Source organism: Octopus bimaculoides, chromosome 7 (assembly GCF_046866305.1).
Source record: "Octopus bimaculoides isolate indiv1 chromosome 7, ASM4686630v1, whole genome shotgun sequence".
Classification (NCBI taxonomy): domain Eukaryota; kingdom Metazoa; phylum Mollusca; class Cephalopoda; order Octopoda; family Octopodidae; genus Octopus; species Octopus bimaculoides.
Window position 1 is genome coordinate 2,277,696 of NC_142934.1, and position 25,733 is coordinate 2,303,428.

The 25,733-nt window shown below is 40.9% G+C and overlaps 1 protein-coding gene across 4 annotated transcripts in view; it reads right to left on the minus strand.

Moving 5' to 3' along the window:
• The window catches only part of LOC106872245 (CD151 antigen), an 88,469-nt gene that overhangs the window by 19,433 nt on the left and 43,303 nt on the right, over positions 1–25,733 (minus strand). For 2 of the 4 annotated variants that reach the window (XM_014919160.3, XM_014919159.3), the window contains exon 2: positions 6,948–6,991. The exons of the other annotated variants lie outside the window; for them this stretch is intronic. In XM_014919160.3, the coding sequence (XP_014774646.1) occupies positions 6,948–6,980 (33 nt within the window). In that variant the 5' untranslated portion in view covers positions 6,981–6,991. The remainder of the gene's footprint in view (positions 1–6,947; positions 6,992–25,733) is intronic. 4 annotated transcript variants of the gene reach the window in all.

Consider the following 25,733-nt stretch of genomic DNA (forward strand, 5'->3'; position numbering starts at 1 on the left):
GTTAACAGAGAAAGTAGAATTTGCATGCAGCAGATGTGCAGGAAACAATAAACACTAAAGACACACAGGAAATAGATTTCCTCAAATGACCAGGTGGAGATTCTTAGAGATAGTAGACAGTTTCCATTGCCTAGGTGATGCTTGTGCTTCCATTACCTAGACTATATGATGCTTGTGTATGGACAGCTATGCTACATGGTAGTGAAACATGGGCTGTGACTGTAGAAGACATGTGATTATATGAAAGAAATGAACCTACATGCTCTGCTGGATGTGCAGTGTCAATGTGCAAATACAACAAAGTGTAAATATGTTGGGGGGAAAAATTGGGTATAAGAAGCATCAGAGAAGACTGAGCTGGTTTGGTCAAGTGATGCGTATAGAGGAGGATGGCTGACCAGTAAATGTGGAGGGCACCTGTGGAAGAGGAAGATGTAGGAAGAAGTGGTTTGGTCAAGTGATGTGTATAGATGAGGACAGCTGATTGTAAGGTCAGTCATTTGGTGACACCACTGGTGCTGGTGCCACCCACATACAAAGCATCCAATGCACTCTCTGAGTGGTTGGCATTAGGAAGGGCATCCAGCCATAGAAACCATGCCAAAACAGACAGCAGAGTTTGGTGCAATTTTCTCACTTAGCAGCTGTTGTGAAATTGTCCAACCCATGCTAAAATGATGATGATGATGTATTAGGTCATAAACCCAATCCTGCTCTCTCTCTCTCTCTCTCTCTCTCTCTCTCTCTCTCTCTCGTTAATTTACACTTCAAGCGGTGATGGGTGAAGTTGATAAGGATTAGGTCAAAGAAGAAAACAACAGCTGGCTCCACACACAGCCAAGAGATAATATGGTGAACACAGCCCTTAGGCTCTATTCCTCATACTATCTCTCCTCCTACTATGGCCAGATAACAAGAGAAAATCCTCTGCCTTTCAAAGGAAGATGGCAGGGCAATTTTCCCCAAAGATTCCCTTAACACTCAGGTCCAGAGTTATCTCCAGTACATAACAGTTGTTTGACATAATCCACCTGTCTCTAATCTAAAGAATCTGAATGAAAGCAGAGAATGGTTTTGTCACTTTCACTATGTGTCAGACATGTTCACTTGTTTAAACTACCTCTCTACCATACCTATAGAAATATTTGAGTATTTAAACCACCACTGTACCATGCCTATAAAGCTAATAATATACATGAGTAACAGCAATCACTCCACCTTCCAGCAGTGTCATCAGAAAATCTTTCAGTATTTTTTTTCTTTTTAAACCTGTTACAAGTATTTTCAATGAAGTTTAGAGTCTCTAATCCCAAGCAAAGCCATTGTTGTTTCACCCATTCTCCAATAACCCTCAGTAGAATATCAGGCTGACCATTCCACCAACCATATTACTCAGAATACAGTTGTGAACACCTGTTAACACTTATGCCAAAACTTTCTCTTTCGCTGCCGCCGCCACTGCCACCACTACCGCCATCACCACCACCACCAACAACATTACTTGAAATACTGATATGAACAATCTCTCACTGCTACCCTCACTCCTACTGCAACCACTAGCACCACTACCATCACCATCTTCATAACCAGCACCACCAACACCAATACCACTCCCACCATCACCACCACCACCACCACCACCACTGCAATCAGGTCTAAGAGTGGAAGGAAATGAGAAAATCGTGACAAAGGGTTCCTCTCTAAGTCCTCAACACACAAAACTATCATCATCATCATCATCAAGGCAGGCTCTAAATGACTCCTTATTCACTGGAAATGGCAAGGAAACCTCTCTTAAATCATACTACTGTCTTAAGAAAATAAGTTGGATAATATAGTAAAAAATGAGATGGTCCTGGTTGGAATGTCTTTGATGAAAGGTCTGTTTGATGAGCCCTAAGGCTTAGCAAGTCAACAAGACTGTTCTTCAAAAACCATCACCACTACCCCACCCCTATCACCACCACCAGGCCCAGTCAGTAAATAACACTACCTCATTATCACCATTACACACCTCACCCGCCCACAGCCACTACTACTGCTGCCCCCTCCTCCTCCACCACCAGCATCCTATATTACAAGGTGAGGGTGGTAATGGGGGTGGGGAGTTTCTATGTCAATAAACCATTTGTTGATAACCTTTCAACAAGCACATATGTGTAAAACATACATACACACACATAGGCACACTAGACACACACACACACACACACACACACACACGCATCTGTCTGTTGTCTGTCTGTCTATATAAGGTGCCTCACTCTCTGGATGTGTTACCCCTCACAAACCGTACAGTAATGTGCAGTGCCAGAACACTAAACCAATTCTCCCACTGGACTTCAAATGTTACCCCGGAAGTTTCTGTTGCCCAGAAGATTTGACTCATTTGTTGTGTAAGATGGAAGTTCAGTGGAGACAGGAATCAAAGAGAAAATATGGTCCGGTTCTGGAAATGCACTTTAACACATTTTCAAGAATTCTTATGTAACGCAGCCAATACCGACTGCATCTGTGCGTAATTGCTATCTGCATACACACATATCTATGTAGATACATGCACACTGCTCTCTCTCTCTCTCTCTCTCAGTATATAAGTATGTGTGTGGGGGAGAGAGAGTGGAGGGGTAAGAAGTGTTGGAAAGAATCCTTTAACACGACCCCCTCCCCCAACCCACCACCACCACCACACCCCATTCTCAACAGAATCTACCCCAGTTTTCCTCTGCTGTTGTTTTAACACCAGATGTTATTATTGGTGAGGTTTTAAGATTTAATGTTTATTCCTTGAATTTCCTTCTTCTTGGATGGCACAGTTGGGGTAACTGGGGAGTGGAGTCCGTGGCACAGTAATGTGACATTGATAATTTCATATTAGATTCTGAGGCAGATGCTGCAAGTTCAATCAAAGCTGGTTCTTTGGACATCAACAGCTGGGATGAGTTTAGCAAATTGGGAGGAAGAGAAGCAATGTCAAGATGGGAAACATTTGGAGCAAAAAGAGAAATTCAGCAAAGCTAAAAGACACAACCATTCTACACATCTTGGAGACAGTCTTCTAAGCTCAACATGGATCCACAGCAATAAGATTGGGTCGGAGAGAGGGGAGTTAGTTGTGTTAAAGAGTTCTTTCCAAACCCTCTTGTTGTCCACACCACTCTCTCTCTCCCTCCCTCCCTCATGCATTTATACAGAGAGAGAAAGAGGTATATGCATATACCCCTTACCCACAGATGCAGTAGGTATAAGAATTCATGAACAGGTTATGTTAAAATACATTTCCAGAACAGAACCATATTTTCTCTTTGAGTCTTATCTTCACTGAATTCTGAGAACCACTACAAGTGCTGCATCCAACAATGTTTTATAGTTTCTCAAAGCTATACCACACACACACACACACACACACACACACACACACACACACACAGTAATATATACATACAATTACATAGAGATTCCTGCCTAACAGCTTCACCATACTGTTGCTAACGACATGCTGTATTAAAAGCAAGTGAAAAAGAGTTTATTTAACAAGAGATCTCTTATAACATCACCTGAGGAGACACTTCTGCATGGAGGGATGCACCACAATCAGTTGTAGTATCCCACCTGTGAGAGATCATTAAATGATGATGATTATGTACACACACACACACACACACCTGATATTTCACAGTGTCCTTCTCCCAAAATTTCATTCACAAATCATTGGTTGACTCGATGCTGTAGGAGAAGGCACTTACCCAAGGTACCATGCCATGGGATTGAACTCAGAAACATGCAGCTGAAAAGTGATATTTAATCACCCTGGACTAACTCTGTTGTCTTGCTCTGCTCCCACCTTCAATTTGAGTTAGACATTCTGTAGTTTCCTGAGACACACCCAACACACATTAACCAGTGACAGAACAAAAGAAAAAGATGTACCCTGGTGGGGCATTTCAAGCAGCAATTAACCAGTCGGGTGTCAGCTGAGGTATGCAAGTTAACACTGATGTCAGAGCTATCCACCCTCAACTCAACAGGCTAGCAGCATTTGGAATTGGTTTCAGATGGGAACAGAGATGCTGAAACAATGATGACATAGCTATCCACCCTTAATTAGTGACTAGGGTACTTAGAATTGTTCTGCTCCTTCTCGTCTCTTCTCATTGTTGCAGATAATTAAAACATCACCACCACTTCTAATATTACAAATATGACACCACCATCACCATCACCACTACTGCTACTGCTACTACTACTAGAACCAGTACTTATAGAATGAGATGGGTGGGGTGAGTCCATTGTAGTATGGATGAGGGTAAGGTGAAAAGGTTAACTGAATCACCATCAAAAAGACATGATTACGCAATGTATTTATTAGTCACGGGTGTATGTGTGTAGAAAAATTATCTACACACATACAGGCACAAATAAACGTATAGACAGAGATATACATACACACTTAAATACATGCATAAATACACACACATTTAGTACTACATGTAATATACACACATATATACAAGTAGACATGTGCCAATGTGTGTATATACATATTATCTACCTTCGTGTGTGTGTGTGTGTGTGTGTGTGTGTGTGTGTGTGTGTGTGTTTTGACATCAGGTCAACAGTTGAGTATAGAGAAGCCCTATCCAATATGACAAGTTTCACATATGTCGATGGCTGAATATAAATAAGTGATGTGCAATAATAACAGCCTCCCATAAAGAATACGGAATTGGTCCCACAGCAATGTTTGGGTTCATTAAATGCTATATCCAAATATAAAGTTGAGAAACAGAAAGGCTGGAGAGCAGCAGTCCATGGTTCAAGTTCAGGTCTCAGATCAATGAAATATTCATTCAGACAAGATACACACACACACACACACACACACAAATATTACACACAAGTACTTTATGTGTGACATATTAGCCATACAAACATATACATACATACACACAAGCAAGCAAGCATATACACATACATATAGGTGTGTGAATATATATATATATATATATATATAGGCATATACACACATACATACATAATATGCATGCCAATATATACATCATGTATACATTTACTTCAATAAAGCAATGGCTTTTTATGTATTATATGAAATTCTATCAAATCAACACCACCACCACATCATCCTAACACCTCTTCCCCCCACCCCCACCCCACCAACAGCTATTCACTGCTATCACTTGGTTCTTGGTTTCTGCACAAAAGCTCCATTGAAATTCTGCAAAACATCAATACACGTAGACACATCTGGAATATGTGTGTGTGTGTGTGTGTGTGTGTGTGTGTGTGTGTGTGAAAGGCCAGTTGTATTTCTCTTATTTGTTCTGCCAAACATACAACACAGACAGAGCATCATCATCATCATCATGGTAGCCATCCACTGTTGCACACTTACAGAGGTCAGATAGAATTTAGTGAGGAATTTCTATGGCTGGATGCCCTTCCTGTCACCAACCCCCAACCCCACATGTTGCCATGGTAATATTTCCCCAAAGCCAAACATCTTTTCACAGAAGATTGGAAACAAATGGCACTGCTTGTATGACAGTGATGCTCCTTTACAACTACAATGTCAAAGCAAAGAGAGAGAGAGACAGACAGACAGACAGACAGACAGACAGACAGACAGACAGACAGACAGACAGACAGACAGACAGACAGACAGACACACACACGTTACCAAATGACCAGAATGGTGCTGATTCTTATTTCTGACCCTTTTTCTTCTTCTTTTAAGAATCGTCTGATCAGGGCAATTTCTTGCTAAAAGACCAACCAACATACAACGACTACTGACCAGCAACTGCTACAGTGGAGACTGAAGGCCAGTCCAGGCTGCAACACCACACCAAATACATTTGACCACTGGGTAGAGAAGTGGGCAGCGTATTGCTCCAGTATGGGGCAACAGACGGCAATGGTGGTATATTAGATCTCTACTGGTTGGAGTTAGACTGCCCCACCCCCACTGGACGAGGGTCTTCACCCACCTCACCACCATTAAATGTACCATGAGCAATGTTATCTTTGCTGACGTCACCCTGACCACCACCACCTTCAATCAACATCACTCACACCACTACCATCATCACTAGTGTCCCCTCCACCACCACCACCACCACCAAATACCATCATCATCATCATCACCAACAAGAGGATCATTACCACCATCACCCCTAATAACCCCCAATACTCTTACTGCCCCCTTCACTGCTTCAATATCCTCACCCCTTCCACCCTGGCCACCACCGCAGACAGAGAGCTGCAACAGAAACGCACATGATTCCAATTTCCTGCTGATATTTACTGTGGTATTAAAGAATCCTTGTAATTAATGGTCATATCATGTGACTGTCTAACGAAGGTCATTAAAGATATGATGGGTAATTAAGCAAGTCACCCAAACACCCACCACCACCACCTCCAACCCAACTTCCTGACACAAAAATCCCAGTTAACCTTTGCTGTGTCCCCTCTCGCCACTCTACGGCTACGACAACAGCAACTGCTTCATTCAACCAGTTGCGTTTTATGTCCCCCCCCCCCACAACACAACTTGATGTGAGAAACCAATGAGGACACTCTTCCTGGTAGAAAGTGCAGTCAAATCTCCGTTCAATCACACAATACTGTCTTTGAAAAGAAGAACATACAGGATAATGTGACTCTTGAGGAGGTTTCTGTCTGCTTTGTGGCGGGGGGGGGGGTTAAGTGTGAAAGGAAATGATAAAGAATGGTCAGGACTTCCTTTTATTGTGCAGAAGATGATGATGATGATGATGATGATAAGGACACAACGATAACAATGATTGTGGTGATGATGTTGATAATAACGATAGTAACGATGATGTTGGTGGTGGTGGTGGTGGCGGTGGCGGTGGTGGTGGTGGTGGTAACGATGTTCTAGAAGAGAGGAAAACTTCACTGACCTTGACGAAGATTCCTATCAGAGTTCCCAGCATGCATCACTTACCTGGAAAGGAAAAAAAGAGGGACGGTAAAATATGATAATCAACGATGGAATCAAAAGAGGAAATGGTGAAGAGGCCATTGAAGAATAATAAGAGAATAAATATCCTGGAATATTAACAAGATGACAACATACTAGAATAAAAAGAAGAAGAAGAAGAAGAAGAAGAATGAGAAGCCATGCTAAGAGTTAATTTCTCTTATCAAACAGGTTTATCTTTCAACAAGTTGTGTAGACAGCCATCTACTAGAAGAACAGGGGTTCCACGAGGGAAGGATTATCTGCTAGGCTGGTTACAGTGGCTTAATCTTTTACATTACCAGAAACTGCAACAAAGTCACTCAGTCTGAGATGCTGGAAGTAAACTGGCTCCAAAATACAATTGGATGGTCACAGCTGGAACGGCTTGATGATAGATACAGGTGAGATTAATCAAAGAAATACAAATGTAAATCTATGTCATAAGACAACAGGTTCGGGACCGACCCAGGGTGACACAACAAGAGTGGAATTCAAGTGTTTGTGTGCACACACACACACACACACACACACACACACACTAGAAGACTGAGGAAGGGAATGAAATATTAATGGCAGTGTGTGTGGGGGGGTAGAGAGAAAGGAAAGGGGGTGAGCAGGGTCAATGAGACAGTGTTTGGCATTCAACATACAAGATCTAGTGTCACAGAGAGAGAGAGTCCTCTTGCAGAGATAGGTAGCAGGGGTGGTTTGAGGGTGGCAAGGGGTGGCGACAGGGTATCACAAAAACTGTGCTAAACTATTAAAACAGATTTCTCCAGTTGGGCAGAACTTCTTGTAAACATTCCATTGTTCTTCAGTCAGACTACCACCACCACCACCACTACTACTAAAACAACCACTAATAACTGCATGACTGCTACTGAGAGTTAAATAGAATTAGCTGATTATATTTATATATGTGTGTGTGTGTATATATATATATATATATATATATATATATATATACACACACACACACACACACACACACGTGTATGTATGTGTATGTGTGAAAGTGTATATATGCATATGTTTGAAAATATATGTATAAATGCATATATGTATATGGTTCAAAATTGTACAAAATACAAAAACAAGACAAAAACAAGTGTGTGTGTGTGCATATATATATATATATATATATATATACACACACACAACACACATATACAAATGTTGTGTGTAAATATAAACTGCTACCCACATATTTCAGTAGCAACAATATATTCTAAGAATTCACAGGAAGTTCTAAACCATTAACAAAAACCATTCCAATGTGAATGGTGAATGGTGGTTCTGTGCGTTGCAAAAGTGTGACACTGTTTTAGTAATCTTCCTGATTTTGTCCATTTATAAACATTGTATATTGTCTCTTCACAATCCACATCAGTATTTCACGGCTGGGATGCCAAACTGGCATGGCTCAGGGAGGATGGTGGCTTCCTCACAATGTGGGTGTGTGTGTGTGTGTGTGTGTGTTTAGAGAAGTAAAACAATCGTGTTAATGTCTACTTTAACCATGGCTCACATGAAATTCACTGAGGCAAATTTTCTAAGGCAGGATGCCTTTCCTGTCAATAACCTTCAGTCATATCCAAGCGCAGAAGCATTTCCCCCAAGTCCTTCAAACGAGGTACAGTCCAGACATGCTTGCAGGGAGTATTGTAAACAAATGACACTATTTTGTATGAACGGTGACGTTTGTTTACAATCTGCATGAACATATCAACACAACAAGAATACACACACACACACACACACACAAGCCAGTCATTGTATGAATGAATGAATGGGTGTATGTAGATGTATACATGGGTTTGTGTGTGTGTGTGATTATGCAGATAAGCAAATTAGATACTTTAGTTATATTAAACATAATAGCTTAAGTATGAAATTCAAATCCTGCCTATGTGTGTGTACACGCAAAACCAGGGAAAGCAGAAGGTGGTGACTTTTGGATGATGGCATGGAAAAAGCACTATTCAAGTGGGATTGATGACAGGCTCACCTGACTGGCTCTTGTGCCAGTGGCATGTAAACAGCATCCACTACACTCTTGGAGTGGTTGGTGTTAGGAAGGGCATCCAGCCGTAGAAACCTTGCCAGATCAGATTGGAGCCTGGTGCAGCCTCCTGGCTTGCCAGTCCTCAGTCAAACCGTCCAACCCATGCCAGCATGGAAAACGGACGTTAAACGATGGTGATGATGATGCTGATAATGATATAGACATGCCTGTATGTGTGATATTATATGTAATGTGCACTGTTGATTTTTGGTTCCCCCACCCCATATTTCGTTCCAGTAAATTTAACCATCCATATCTATTGCCATGGCAACTGAGTGGAGATGTGGTTAGCAGAGCATGTTGTAACTAGATAGAATGGAGGGAAGCTTCCTAAGGATGAGTGATGACACTGTATCACCAATAATTATTCCCTCCACCACCACCACCACCATCATCATCACTACCATTACTTCAGCTAAGTGGGTTACCTGAGGTAACTTAAAGACTATTCACCCAAGGAAACCCCAATAAAATGGAAAACAGAATGATGCCTAAGATAGATAAATTACCCAAGACGACTTACATTATTTGAATCAGCTAGGCTACCCAAAGTACCCTAAACAATAAACTAAGCCCACCCAGTTAGATTAACTTAAGTTCCCTCAACTGATTAAGAAAAACCTACCCAAAGATTATTGGGTAGAATGATTCTGGAGTAACTTTGCAAAATAGATTAAATGCAAATGTACTTTTGAATAAGAGATAAGCTAGGGTACCCTTGGAAAGTAAGTAAATCTAGGGGTACCCTAAAAGGTAAATTAATCCAGGGTATCATGAAAGAGAGATTAATAGAGAGGTATCCTGAAAGGTAGATTAGACTAAGAGTACTCTGATAGGGATATCCTGAAAGGTAGATTAGACTAAGAGTAGTCTGAAAGAGAGATTATTCCAGGATACTCCTGTTAGGTCCCCTAAATTTAAAAATTGATTTCAAATTCTGGCACAAGACCAGCAATTTTAGGGGAGGGGTAATTTGATTAGATTGACCCCCAGTGGTCAACTGGTAGTTATTTTATCAATTCCTGAAAGGCCAAGTCAACCTCGGCAGAATTTGAATTCAGAACATAAGGACAAACAAAATGTTGCTAAGCATTTTGCCTGTCACGAAAACACTTCTGCCACTTTCCTCTCATAAGAACTCTTGAAATACAATATAGAATAAAAAAAAAAAAGTCTTTCCCAACAACCTCGTCATGATATATACATGTAAGGAGGAGGGGTGGTAGTAGTAGTAGTAGTAACAGTTGTTGTAATGTAAATTATTGATGTTGTGTGTGTGTGTGTGTGTGTGTGTGTGTGTGTGTGTGTGTGTGTGCAATTTAATGTTATTGCGATGAATTTTGTCAGCTGTGAGTTGCATGTGAGTCGCGTAGTGTTTTATGTAACGTGTGTGTGGGGGTGGGGCAGTGAATGACATGATGTAATGGTGAGGGGTAGTGCATTGTAATGTGCATGTGATGTGCTTTGTATGCAATAAAATCATGTGTGGTGTGTAGCGATGTGTGTGTGTGTATCATTGTAAACACAAAATCCTCATCCATAAAAATGATTGGTTCTTCATCTACACACACACACACACACACACCCATACATTAACTTGTCCCTGTACACCACACACTTGTCTCCTCATCCCACCCCCAAAGCAGACAGTTTGTCAAAAAGCCAGGAATGGAGGAGGCATTAGTAACGCTGCTTAGTTAGCAGGATGTGGGTACATGTGTGACCACATATCAACAGCATCTGCTTGACCACTGATAACTCTCAATAAATTCATTACAATACTTTCAACCATTGTCTCCTAGCAACAACAGAACAAAATGACAGTTGTATGGTGGTTGCTCTTCTATTGAATGGCTTCACCTTCTAAACTGAAATGTGTTGTTGTTGAACCCCAGGTCAAGCTTGATCCACCTAACTCTATGATCAAAGATATTTTAGCTGGAATCATTCTGTCTTACATTCATTCAAGTGTCTCTAGGACCATAAAGATCATGGGCAGTATTCCTGTTTTAAGACAGAAAAGCAATAAACCAGTGATTGATCTGTTAGAAATCTATCACTAATTACTCCAAGAGCACCAGAAGTGGATTTGATCTTACAACCCATTGGTTTAAAACTAATATCTGACTTGATCCACACAACCAGTTTGGTCCCTGAACTCAACATACCTGTGTAAGATACAGCAACAGGGTTAGAAACTGGATATTCATTTATCAACTTGCATAGGGGGTTGGTAGTGGGGGTGATCAGTGATAGTGTGAGTCAGGGGGGTAGAGGGGGGTATGAAGAGGGGGGTATGAAGAGGGGGGGGAAGTAAAAAGGGAGGGGGGGAGAGCATTTACCTTTAAATATCTCCACCCCCACATCATCCTTTTCTATGACAGCTGGGGAGCGGGGGGAGCGGGGAGCGGGGGGAGGGGGGAGCGGGAACAGAGCCAGCAGGCCAGGTTTTCACAGAAGATTACAATAAAATAAACTGGTTCTCCTCAATAAAGCAGTGAGAATTTTATGACTCAACAGCTTATCTTTTAGCAACGGGGTCTACACTAGGAGCATAATCTGGGGGTTAATCTCTCATCATCATCATCATCATTACTATTGTTGTTGTTGATTTGGAATAGAGATGGACAGATAGGGATAATGTGCTTATAAATTTATATACACATGTATGTTTAATGCAGAATACCTCAGTTAATAACCCAGATACATTCTTCAAACACCTTGAAACCATGGCTAACTACTCTCAGATTGACATAGCAGAAGAGACCTGTGCTAGTTTCAACAGTGTTGGGAACATATTAGAAGGTGAAACCAATTCCACAGACTCGTTGATGCATCCTCAAAGAACTTAACATCTTTAGATAACTTGACACAATACAATTGTTGCACATTGTTTTTTTCTTAAGTTTTCGTAAAATTAGCAAACAAGCTTGATTAAGATCCAGTATTACAATAAAATTATAAAACTGGATTAATTAATGAACTTTAATCACACATATACTAATCAACTCAGCATTACTTTAATCAAACAGTGAGAAATGAGAGCAAAGTGATAAGATCTAGGACAAAGGTTCAATCTCTGGTTCTTCCTCAACAACACATCAACTGCCTTCAGTATTTGGGGGGTGGATTTTCTCTCATGAAACAATTCACAGTTCCCAAAATGTCTTGTCCAGAAGACCTCCCTTTGCTTATCATTATCAATTATCAAGAATTGCCTAAAATTCAAGTTTCCATTCTTCACAATAGTCTTTCACTTCTGGACAGATATTGGCAAAATATTAGATCAGAGTTTCAATTTGTATTTCTGCAACAGTGAATGGTTCTGATTTTTTCTGGAATCCTTTTAGCATTTCATTGAAGCAGGTCCCTTTTCCACAGAAGGGAATATCAAATTGTGAGAGCAATTCACATGTCTTTTGGAGGAGTATTCAAGAGTTTCTCACTAAGCAGTGACCAAGCAAAATTGTTTGGTTCAGTGTGCTGCCAGGAGTTCAAATCCTGCCAAGGTTGGCTTTGCTCATTCATTCTTTCAGCATTAATAAAATACCAGTTAAGTACTGGGGGTTAATAATGTAACTGACTGGCCTCCCTCCGTCCCCTAGAATTTTGCGCCTTGTGTCTATCGTAGAAAGAATCTTTACTATCATTATTGTTACTAAAGTGGCAAACTGGCAGAATCGTTAGCACAGAATCGTTAGCACAGAATCGTTAGCACAGAATCGTTAGCACAGAATCGTTAGCACAGAATCGTTAGCACAGAATCGTTAGCACAGAATCGTTAGCACAGAATCGTTAGCACAGAATCATTAGCACAGAATCGTTAGCACAGAATCGTTAGCACAATCGTTAGCACAGAATCGTTAGCACAGAATCGTTAGCACAACGGGTGAAATGCTTGGTGGTATTTCATCTGCCGTTACAGTCTGAGTTCAAATTCTGCCAAGGTCGACTTTGCCATACACCCTATCATAGTCAATAAAATAGATACCAGTTGCACACTGCAGTTGATATAATCGACGAGCCCCACCCCCAAAATTTCAGGCCTTGTGCCATAATTTAAAATCATTATCATTATTATTATTATTATCTCGTGCTGTCCCACCAAAAATATCAACTCCAAGAAGAAATTCACAACACAGCCAGATGTATGGGCCTGGCTAAAAATAGCAGCCAAATACCTTTCAAATGACATCATCTTAAAGCTGGAAACACTGAAGGATAAACAATTGTTGAAAATAGACGGGGAAGGTCATAGTTGGAATGTTTTTGATCATAGGTCTATTGGATCAGAAGAGACCTGGGGTTAAACAACAACAAATTAAGTGTTTGGTCAGCGAGGACAAAGTAACAACAGCAACAACACTTAGAGAGTCAATGACATTCCTTCCTTTCTTTCACACACACAAACACACAGAGTAACACACAAACACACAGAAAGGAAGCAGGGCTTTAACGCAAGTAGTTTGACAGTTGCCAAGGCAACAAAACAGCAGGTACAACAACAACAAGAACAGTAACTGCTGCTGCAGCTGGGAGGGAAGAGGAGGGAGTGGAAGAGAACGGAAGGAAGGAAACCAGATGCAGTGTGTGTGTGTGTGTGTTTCAGTAGGAAGAATGATGTGTACAGAGGTACTGCTGCATGTAACAGGGTGTAAACGTGTGTGTGTAAACTACTTACATAAATACATACGTGTGTGTATATTTATATATGCATATATATATATATATATATATATATATATATATATATATATATATATGTATACATATATGTATGGCATATATATATATATATATATATATATATATAATATGTATACATATATGTATGGTATATATATATATATATATATATATATATATATATATATATAAACACAAATATACATATGGTGTAAGACGAGAAAGGCTAATACTTGGGGGAAAGAAGACAGCATGCTGGTGGTGGTGGTGGTGACAGCAGCAAATATTTAGAGTGGTTGTGTGACCCTAGGGCAATGGTGACCTCAGTGCAATTTGCACACACACACACACCAACACAAAGGACCCCCATGGTGTAGCCCTCTCCACATCATTACCAAGTATTTCTTCTGAATAGATTAGCTGAAGTCATTAGGAAAACAGAGAAAAGCGATTAAGAGAGTTGCACAGTCTGTGTTCAACATGGTTGCCCTTATCACAGGCATTGCACCACACCCGCCACCCCTACCCCACCCAGCTTGACAGACCTGTTCCACATACATCACCACCATCACTACACATACACACACATACTCTCTCCCTTTCATCCCCTAACAAGGGTCTTCAGTGTGGTCTTTTGACCTGCAAGAAATAACAGCCATTACACCCACTATCACATTCTACTGCTTTAAATAATGAAGGACACTTCCCCTGATATACTTCAAGATGCAATTGTGTTGATAGATGTAAGGATCATGGCTGTGTGGTAAGAAGTTTGCTTCCCAACCGCATGGCTCCAGGTTCAGTCCCACTGCATGGCACCTTGGGCAAATGCTTTCTACTATCGTCTCAGGCCAACCAAAGCCTTGTCAATGGATTTGGTAGACGGAAACTGAAAAGAAGCCTCTCATATATGTGTGCACGTGTCTTTGTGTTAGTGTTTGTTCCCCCCCCCCCACTACTTGACAATTGATGGTGTGTTTTTACATCCATCTAACTTAGTGGTTCAGCAAAAAAGACCAACAGAATAAGTAACAGGTTTTAAAAAACTAAGCACTGGGGTTGATTAAATTCAACTAAATATATTTCAAGATAGTGCCCCAGCATGGCTGTAATCCAATGATTCTAACAAGACAGAAGATATATACTCTTTTATTCTTTTGTTTCAGTTATTTGACTGTGGCCATGCTGGAGCACCGCTTTTAGTCAAGCAAATTGACCCCAGGACTTACTCTTTGTAAACATTACTTTTTCTATTGGATACTTTTTGCTGAACCACTAAGTGATGGAGACATAAACACATCAACGTCGGTTGTCAAGCGATGGTGGGGGGACAAACACACACATACACACTAATACATACATACATACATACATGCAACAGGTTTCTTTCAGTTTCCGTCTACCAAATCCACTCACAAGGCTTTGGTCGACCCAAGGCTATAGTAGAAGACACTTGCTCAAGGTGCCATGCAGTGGGACTGAACCTAGAACCATGTGGTTGGGAAGCAAGCTTCTTACCACACAGCCACTCATGTACCTATACATGTGTGTGTGTGTGTATGTGTGTGTGTATAGTCCAATATTCCCCAGTGTCTGATTTTCTTCATACAGTGTATAATCTGAAGGAGATTTTGGCTGCTATTTTTAGCTGGTTCAGTTACCACCACAGAGGTTCCTTTTTTGGTTTGTGTCTTCTTCCCTTTCTTAAGGAGAATGATTTGAAGAAAGATTTGGTTACTATTTTTAGCACAACAAGCAACAGACTGAAAGCGGGGGGGGGGGCAGGGACCCTTGGTTGGTTTCCAGAAACCCCTCACATCACAGTAGTTGGTAAAATAACTGACACTGGAGGAGGGACAGGAGGAGTATGTAGAGCATTAAGATTATAACTGGTGGTGGTGGTGGTGGTGGTGGTGGAGGTAAGATACTCCTGTCACCACCACCCCCTCCACCATACAGAAAAGGGGTGGGGTGTGTAACATGACACCAAGATGGAATAAATGAATGACTGTATGAAGAAGAGAAATGATCAGGGTGGCAGGGTGGGGTGGTTGGTGGTGGGGTGGAAGACAGCAGGTGGTGGGAGTGGCAGGGGGTGGAGGGTGGCGGTTCATTGAAAGTCTCTGAATGTACTTCAGCAGTGTCTCCCACACTTGAAGTAATTCAATACAGACTGTGGTGGGAGGGGGGGTTAGGGTTGCTGTGTTGAGGTGATGATGGTGATGATGGTGATGATGGTTACAGCAATGGCAGTGGTGGTGGTTTTAATAAAGGCGGTGGTGGAGTGATTAACAGTGGAGATTAAAATCATGAAGCACAACCACCACCACTACCACTACCACCACCACCTAAACTTGTTTTAATTTACAGCAGTTGCTATGACAACTGGGTGGTTTAGTTTATTTAAAAATATGAGTTTTAAAGAATAAATCAGTGAAGTTAAAAACATTTGTAGGAGGGGGGTGAAGGGGGGAGAGGGAGAAGTAACAAGAATGCAAAACAACCATCATCATCACAACCATCATCACCATACTCTCTTTTGCTCTTTTGCTTGTTTCAGTCTTTTGACTGGCCATGCTGGAGCACCGCCTTTAGTCGAGCAAATCGACCCCAGGACTTTGTAAGCTTGGTATTTATTCTATCGGTCTTTTTTGCCGAACCACTAAGTTATGGGGACGTAAACACACCACCATCGGTTGTCAAGTGATGTTGGGAGGAGGGGACAACTACAGACACACAAACATATACACACACATACATATATATACATCTATACGATGGGCTTCTTCCAGTTTCTGTCCACCAAATCCACTCACAAGGCTTTGGTTGGCCCGAGGCTATAGTTGAAGACACTTGCCCAAGATGCCACGCAGTGGGACTGAACCTGGAGCCATGTGGTTGGGAAACCACTCCTGTGCCTATGATGATAAGTAATAAATTTTAAAAATCCCTCCCCCTCCTTTCCCCTAGGTGGGTGGGGGTTGGAAGTAATAATAGGTATGGCGAGTATTTGTATGCTTATGCTGTGTTATACAACATCTATAACTATGTATGTGTGTGCGTGTGCTGTACACTGTATATGTGAATAAGAAATTGCATTGTGTGCGTGCATGCAAAACTGTATGTAAGCCTATGACAGTATATGCATGTAATGTGTGTGTGAGACGTGTGTATGCTTCAGTGTGTGTTTATGTGCATGTATGAGTGTAGAAGAGAGAGAAAGTGTGTGTGTGTGTGTGTGTGACGTGTACACCAGTGGGTGCATACTAACACAGCCAAGAGTGCACTAATAACTATAGAGTTGCACTTCACACGCACACACACACCAGTGTAGTGTGGAAATGGTAAAAAGGGATGATCCTATATTTACACACATAAATAAACAAGAGCAGGTATCAGGGAGGCTGTACAAATTAGGAAAATAAGATTCTGAAACCGTCCACCACTACCACCACCACCAAACCCATACGCGCACACACTCCTAATGCTAGATTGTGTAAGTGCATGCATATGTTTGTGTGTGCATGCATCCAGTCCCCCACCCACCCCCACCGCCACCATTGTAAACCTGCTTCATCTTGATGTTAATTAGTGTATTTTTTTGTTAATTGTTTTATCAAGTGATTTGATCTCAATGATTGTCTGTTGCTACTAAAACACAATTACATCATCATTGCACACCCATTATTTATGAGTCATTCAAACCCCGCACCCCACCCCCACACACAGGTCATTATGTTCGTTCCTAGTTTTGTTCCTTCCATGTTTGCTTTCATGTGGGAGTCACAAGACAAACATTCTCCATGGAGTGTGACTTTCATTAGGAATATTTTTGCCAATTCTGCTAAACCTGTTTTAAATCTCCCAATATTTTTTTTTTATTCTCACAAACAGCTGCCCCCAAATTCTTGAACCCCTTTCTTTGAATGATTTCAGAAATAAAATTCCATGCAAGTCTTTATGGTGTTCGCTTGATGTGTGCACCTCTGTGTTTCAATGACCAAACCTGAAGTCTGGTCTTAGAGGTTCTTCGTTGGAGGTAACTAAGTACAAACGGGGCTGTGGGACACAATTAGGTTGGGGAGCGGGGCAGAACATTTACATTTTTGCTTACTATTTTTGTTTGTTGTTATTTTTGTTTTTGCAATAATTAGAATATCACTGATCAGCAAACGTGTGTGTGTGTGTGTGTGTGTGTGTGTGTGTGTGTGTGCATGTCTATCCGTTTGTCTGTTTGGGCATGTCTACATTTGTCTAAGCATGTATTGGGTCACCCCATAAATAATGTGTTTTTTTTTTCAATTGCATAAACTAAGATTCGGAGGGGGACGGGATAAACCACCTGATTCACGGACAAGCGAGTTTTGAAAGAGGAGCTGTGAAAGTCTACCAGACAGATGGAAGAGCATTGTAGAAAAAGAGTGTATATTTTAGATTAAAACAGAACTTTATCTTAATTTTGAAAAATAAAAGAAGTATAAAAAGCCACATTATTCTGGAGACAGACCTGGGAGACCATCAAATGTGGACACAAATTGCATGCAAACAGACAAATAGATTGGTGTTAAATGTATTAGATCTACCCCCCCCCCACCCCCACCTAGAACCAAAACAGCTCCCAACAAAAAGTCCCCATGCAGTTTCACGAGATTGTCTGGGTGACCCAAGGTAATGAAGGAGACACATGGCCAAGGTGCAGCAATGGTAGACCTGAACTGCAAGCCATGTAAATTATCAAGTAAATAACCACAAACCACGCAGCTTTATTATTTGATGGCCGTACATGATCTTATAATCGCAATTAATACAGGTGTCTGGGTTTTTAATATGGAGAAAATGTTTAGGTTTGAGGTTTAACCTTTAACAAGGGAGGGGGAGGGGGTTCACCTTTACCAGGGGTGGGTGGGGTGAAGGGTTGACACAGACAATAACAAATGTGATAAGGAATCCCCACCACCACCACCACCACCACCACACACATCTGACATGACAGATTTTGGAATTTTACAGAAATCTCACGCATACACACCAAAACAGTCTCTACTGACAAATGAAGGAGGCCTCTACAGGGTGGCCACTCAATATCTCAGACATAGCAGTCAAATAAACTTGAAATCAAACTGTCTTCAAAAATGAAAGCTACATTGGACAAAATGTTTTCTCAGATATATACACAGGATGGTCATGTTTTTATTTCTGATTTTGTGATAAATTGGCAACCAAACTCAAAATATTGCTGTAATTCACATCAAGGTTTAACTATTTTGATATCAACTTCCTTGAAACCACAACTTCAGTCTATTAATACAAATTCCTTGTTTAAAGGTGACCAAAATTAAAACTCTTCCAACAAAATTTCACATTTATGCTGCAAACAGAAGCTTGATAATAATAAACCTGTCTTACTTATTCCTTCGTTATCTTCAAAATTAATTCAAAGTTAATGTATTTCAACAGAAAAAAGGTCACGACATGAGGATTAAAGATTTCAGGTTAATTATAGATTTTAAGTAGAAGCTTTAAAAAAAAAAACTGTTTTAAAGTTAGAAATTTACAAAATAAAGGAGTGGCTGTGTGATAAGTAGCTTGCTTATGAACCACATGGTTCTGGGTTCAGTCCCACTGCGTGGCACCTTGGGCAAGTGTCTTCTACTATAGCTTCAGGCTGACCGAAACCTTGTGAGCGGATTTGGTAGACGGAAACTGAAAGAAGCCCGTCGTATATATATATATATATGTATGTATGTATGTGTGTGTATATGTTTGTGTGTCTGTGTTTGTCCCCTAACATCACTTGACAATCGATGCTGGTGTGTTTACGCCCTCGTAACTTAGCGGTTTGGCAAAAGATACCGATAGGATAAGTACTATGTTTACAAAGAATAAGTCCTGGGGTCAATTTCTTTGACTAAAGGCGGTGCTCCAGCATGGCCACAGTCAAATGACTGAAACAATTAAAAGAGTAAAAGAATAAAAAAGTATTCTTACCTTTTTTATAAATTATATTTTGTCTGTTTAACAAAATTATGAAGAAGATAAATTGAGAGGATGTTTAAGCAATTAAAGGAGATTTTTTGGAAAGATTGAAAATATATTTTACAAAACTAATCCATGGTACACCGACAGAGAAATATTGTATCAGAATACATAGATCTCTGTGAGAATGGATTCCTAAGCTGCTTCCAGCCATGCCAACATAGGAAAACGGATGTGAAATTATAATAAGCATGAAGCTTTTGTACATCTACACAAACGTAGATCATCATCATCATCATCATCGTTTAACGTCCGCTTTCCATGCTAGCATGGGTTGGACGATTTGACTGAGGACTGGTGAAACCGGATGGCAACACCAGGCTCCAGTCTGATTTGGCAGAGTTTCTACAGCTGGATGCCCTTCCTAACGCCAACCACTCAGAGAGTGTAGTGGGTGCTTTTACGTGTCACCCGCACGAAAACGGTCACGCTCGAAATGGTGTCTTTTATGTGCCACCCGCACAAGCCAGTCCAGGGGCACTGGCAACGATCATATATATATATATATATATATACACACATACATACATACACACACACAGGGAGGGAAGCAGAGAGACAGAATATAAAAGGAAGAAACATTACTCCAAGAACACACATAATCCCTGTAATCCTTGTTTTATCTCCCATAGATTAACGGATATCAGGATGCACATTTCCAACACTGTGGGATATTCAGCTTTTATGCTTAACACACACACACACACACACACACACACACACACAGGTATACAAAGAAGTGTGTATACCTATGTGTATATGTGTGTGTGTATAAATACGTATGTATATTTATGTGTACGCACATATTTATATATGTATACCTTTATCTGTATGTGTATATAAACACATAAACAAATGAAGCCAAACAAATACAAAAAAAAAGACATGAAAAGTTGAAGGGATTTTCACAATTGATATTATCCAGTTGATGTTAAAGAAGGGAATAAAAATCAAAACATTTCAGAGCGGTCATTCATGGGACCCTGGAGAAGAGTTGAGGGGAGAGAGAGAGAATGGGAAGAGAGAAAAGGAGAGCCAGGAGGAACAAAAAACATGCACAGGTTAAGTTCACATGTTCAATGTGTGTCCGTGTGTCCCCTTGTCCTTACATCAGTGTTCCAAAGCAGCATCTCCATCATGCAAGCCATATTGCAATCAAGTTGATAGAATTTAGAAAAATAATGACTTATATTTATTGCCAAGATACAAATGATAAATTTTATTAAATTTTATTTTTTTGTAAAGTAATAAAGATTTTTTCTCTAGAAAATTACAATTCATTTCATTTCGTATAAGCAACAAGGAATTATAATTCTTGTACGTGTGCCATACTTTCTGATTGGACCCAACCGTGGCACGAGTATACCTCCAAAAGTTATCAATCATCATATCATGGATTACAGTCCAGTAATAATGATAATTAGCGATTATGTAAGCAAACAAGATTCATCTTAATTAGCTATAAATTAAATAGTTAAGAGTAACCCCAATTAGTTATTATGTAAACAATTGAGATAGATTCTAATTAGTAGCTAATTTGTATAAATGTTAATTAGTACTAATTAATTTTTAAGTCAACAGTTATGATTCTCATTCTAAGTATAAATTATTTTAACCGATTCAAGGGTGAAGGCTAGCAATGAGGATAGCACTGAAGTCAGCTGTTCACCAGGGATCTGTTCTCAGCCCCCCCCCCCTTGTTTATCATAATCATCCAGGCCATAACAGAGGAATTTAAGACTTTCTGCTCTTGGGAGCCATTCGGTGGAAGCCACCGCATGGCAAGAGAAAAGAAGGGCAACCAAAAGCGACTTGGCACTGCACCTTCATCGATGACCTCAAAGCCATTGACATTTCATGGGATGAAGCTGAAATTGCCGCGACCGACCACATTGGAGAAGCCTTGCTGCCCAATGCACCACATGGCACAGGAGGACCTAAAGCTAAGAAGCCCTTGGGAGCTCCTCCATGTTGACGACCTTATTCTTATAACTAAATCCCTACCAGAACTAGAGAAGAAATTTCAGGTGTGGAAGCAAGGTCTAGAATGAAAGGGCCTTAGAGTTAATATTTAGAGTGCATTTAGCAAAGACCAAAGTCTTAGTAAGAAGGAAAACAGAGAAATCAGAAATCGCTTCAGGGAGATGGCTCTGTCCAGCATGTAGAAAAGGTGTAAGTAGAAATTCCATAAGGTGTACCTGGTGCAAGCTATGGACACATAAGAGATGCAGCAATATTAGAAGAAGATTAACAAGGAAAATAGTGTTTGTGTGTGGCAGGTGTTAAAGTGCAATAAATACTAGAAATGTACAGAAAATGGTTTTTGTGAAATGCCAGGAGGAATACTTAGAATTAGTAGACAGTTTCCATTGCTGAGGTGACCAAGTCAGCAGTGGAAGAGGATGCCCTGAGAGTGCAGCTGTTAGAACAAGTGGAGCAAAGTTCAGGGAGCTTCTACCTTTGTAACAAAGGGCCTATCCCTCAAAGTGAAATATGAGCCATGATTGCTGAAGACGTGTGTAGGCTTGAAAGAAATGAAGCCAGTATGCTTCACTGGATGCACAATGTCAGTGTGCATGTTTAACAAAGTGTAAGCATCTCGAGAGAAAAGTTAGGCATAAGAGGCATCAGATGTGGTGTGAAGGAGGGACGACTATGCTGGTATGGTCTTGTGATGTGCATGGACGAGGACAGCTGTGTAAAAAAGGGCAAGTCTCTAATTGTGGAAGGAATCTGTGGAAGAAGTAGACCCAGGAAGATATGGAACGAGGTGGTGAAATGTGATCTTCAGATGTTTGAGTCTCACAGAAGCAAAGACAAGCGACTGGGACTCTAGCGAATTGCTGCGCTTGAGAAGACACATCAAGCTAAGTGAGACTGTGGCCATGGCCTGGCGCTTGGTGATGTGTGAATGGCACCTGTGTGTGGTAATGAACAGAAAACACAAAAAAAAGAACTGAGGAGAGACAAGTTTTAACAAATATGTTACATTAGTTTAAGGCTTAAAAGGGAGAGGGGAATGGGTTAACGTTTTGGACATCAGTCCTTCATCAGAAGTAAAAAAAAAGATGAAAGAGATGAGGGTGGTCCAGGGAGATTATTTTACAAAGTGATGCAAGGAGCATCTTCCTTTTCTCTCTCTCTCATTAATTTTTTTTGATATATCTCCCTCCTTCTATAAAGGAGGGAGGGGTGTCTGTCTATTTTTTCTGTGTTCTCTCTATCTTCCAACAAGACTTCAAACAGCTCCCCATCCACGCCTCCACTTCAATTCCCTCTTGAGACTTCCAAGAACATGTAAGATGGGGCGGTGGACTGGGGGGGGGGGGGGTTCAAACAGCTGATATCTTTTCTCGAAACCCTCCCCTTATCTCCCCCTCTCCAGAACCTTTCCTTCAATTTGTTTTATCAACACACTCAGCACCACCTCCATTCACCCACGCTCTCCCCACACACATTTAGGAGAAAGGGGTTTCCTAGTGGCAGTAGAGATGATTATGAGAGTCATAGTAAAGGTGGTGGTGGTGGTGTTGATGTTTTAACCCCAGGTTAATCATCATCAAAACCTTGATCCCTTTAAAGCAGTGCTCCAGCATGGCCACAGTCAAATGGCCGAAACAAACAAAAGAATAAAATCCCATTTTCTTAGAAAGTATCTAGAAATGAGAGCTTTTTTAAAAAAAGATGTTAAACTGTGTTGATTTGAGGGAAACTTTGGCTCCTATTTCTAGCAAGATGAGCAAACTCTGCATGGAGAAAGATTCTCTAGAGTCCTGGTGGAGGGGGTGGGGTGGATGGTAGTGATAGTGATGGTGATGGTGGTGGGTTTAAAGTTTGAAAAGTTGCTTAGAATAAATATTAGGAATTCCCTCCATTTCTCTTGAAAACCCAAATACATCATCATCATCATCATCATCGTATCTGTTGTGATGACAGAGATATGGGTAGGTGGGTAGATGGTGGGGGGTGGGGGTGGGTACATGGTGGCGGTGGCTATGGATGGATTTACAAGGAGCTAATTACTGTTTTTGTTGGCTTATTTACACACACATCCCAGATATACAGTCACCACTACCACCACCATCATCATCATCATCGTCACAACAACACCAATTAGCATCAAATGAAAGGTTAATGTATAAACTATACACTGCTCACTGCAATCACAGCATCTGTACATCATCATCATCATCATAGTCATCACCATCCTGACTATGGCTTCCTCTTCCTTTTCCACTGCCATTATCATCATCACCATCATCATCATTATTATTGTAGTTATATAAAGTTTATCAGAAACAAGTCTAGATGATTCACTAACAGCCAGTTACATTCACCATCATCATCACCACCATCATCATTGCGTCATCATCCTCTGACGCAGTGATCACCAGCCATCATCATATAACAATACCAAAGCTATGTAATTAGGTTCTGAGCACTCCCCCCCCCCCACCATGAACAGAAAGATGATGATGCTGATGATGATTATAGCATCTCTTTTACTTCCTGAAGTCTTACCTCTGACAAAAGAATCCTTCACCATCATCATCATCATCATCATAACCATCACCATCACATAGTTGAAGCCTTTTTTTTTACACCCACACCCATCCACACAATTGCTGTAAGACTGATTAGTTTTCTTTTCCCTGTGGTCCATCACAATCAGAAGCTGTCATCATCACCGTCATCACCATTGTCATCATCATGACAGAACCCACCCCAGGGAGCAGTGGTGAGGAGGGAGGGGGAGACATGTTTGAGTTGTCCCAATCCTTAAAACAATACATTTGTTGCCAAGATAAAAGTGACAATGTCATAGAGAGGGGGAGGGAGAAGAGATAGGAATGAGGGGAGAGAAAGAGTGAGAGAGAGAGAGAGTCCAATTAGGAAACTAACCTGATTTATGAGGATGGCAGTGCTAAAGTAATGTGTGCCATGTGCCACCCAAGATATGTAAAGAATTAAGCAGCTGCAAGTACATGACTGGCCGGCACAAGGTGCCACTTGATTCAAGAACTGAACCTGCGACCTATCAGCCACAGCCTAACCACCAGTGCCACACACCTTCACCAGTCATGAACTAAGGTTGGATTTAATTAACTGTGCCTCTACCCTCTCTCCTTGTGCCACTAATGCCCTCCATGGACAACAAAAGCATTTCATTTCCATCACCTTGACACCACCATCTTCTTGATACAGTGATCACAGAGACTCCAAGCATAACCATCCTGTATCGTCCAATGTATCTTATCGTTGTGGAAGACAATCCTGTGCAATTTGAGGTTTATTTGGCTGCTATGTCAAATATTAACTCGTCAACCTCACTGAGTAGACTTCTGATCAAAGACATTCCAGCCATGACCAACTCACCTATCTATTGAGGGTCACATTATTCAATGTATCCTTCCTCAGTTAACACCACAGAGTATGATTTGGCTGCTATTTCTAGCAAATCAAGTGAGTATGTAAATGCACTCATGGTTTGTAAAGCAGTAAGGCATCATTTGAGGCAGATTTGGCTGCCATTACTAGAGAGGTTCAGTGACCATGTTCCCTTGACGACTCAGAAGAGTGACTGGTTATTTCAAGAATGATGAACAACTGTAATCTCGGCTTCTCGTTAGTTCATAAAATGGTCAGGGGGGTGATTTGAGGGTTATTTCACTGCTATTTCTCACAGGTCAAAGGAGGGTCCACTGCTGTCCCATTGTTACAACGTGGTTTACTGGTTGGGGTTCATTTGAGTTTAAAACTCTTCTTTCTCAACCCTTGTCAGTTTTGACACTTCCCATGTGAAGTAGTGGACTTCATCCATTGCTCACCTCCCCCATATTATAAACACTGGGGTCAACTCTCCTGTCTGAGACATGCCCACCACATGAAGCTGCCCTGCCCCTCCCCTCATAAAAATTTACATTTTCTAAATTTCAT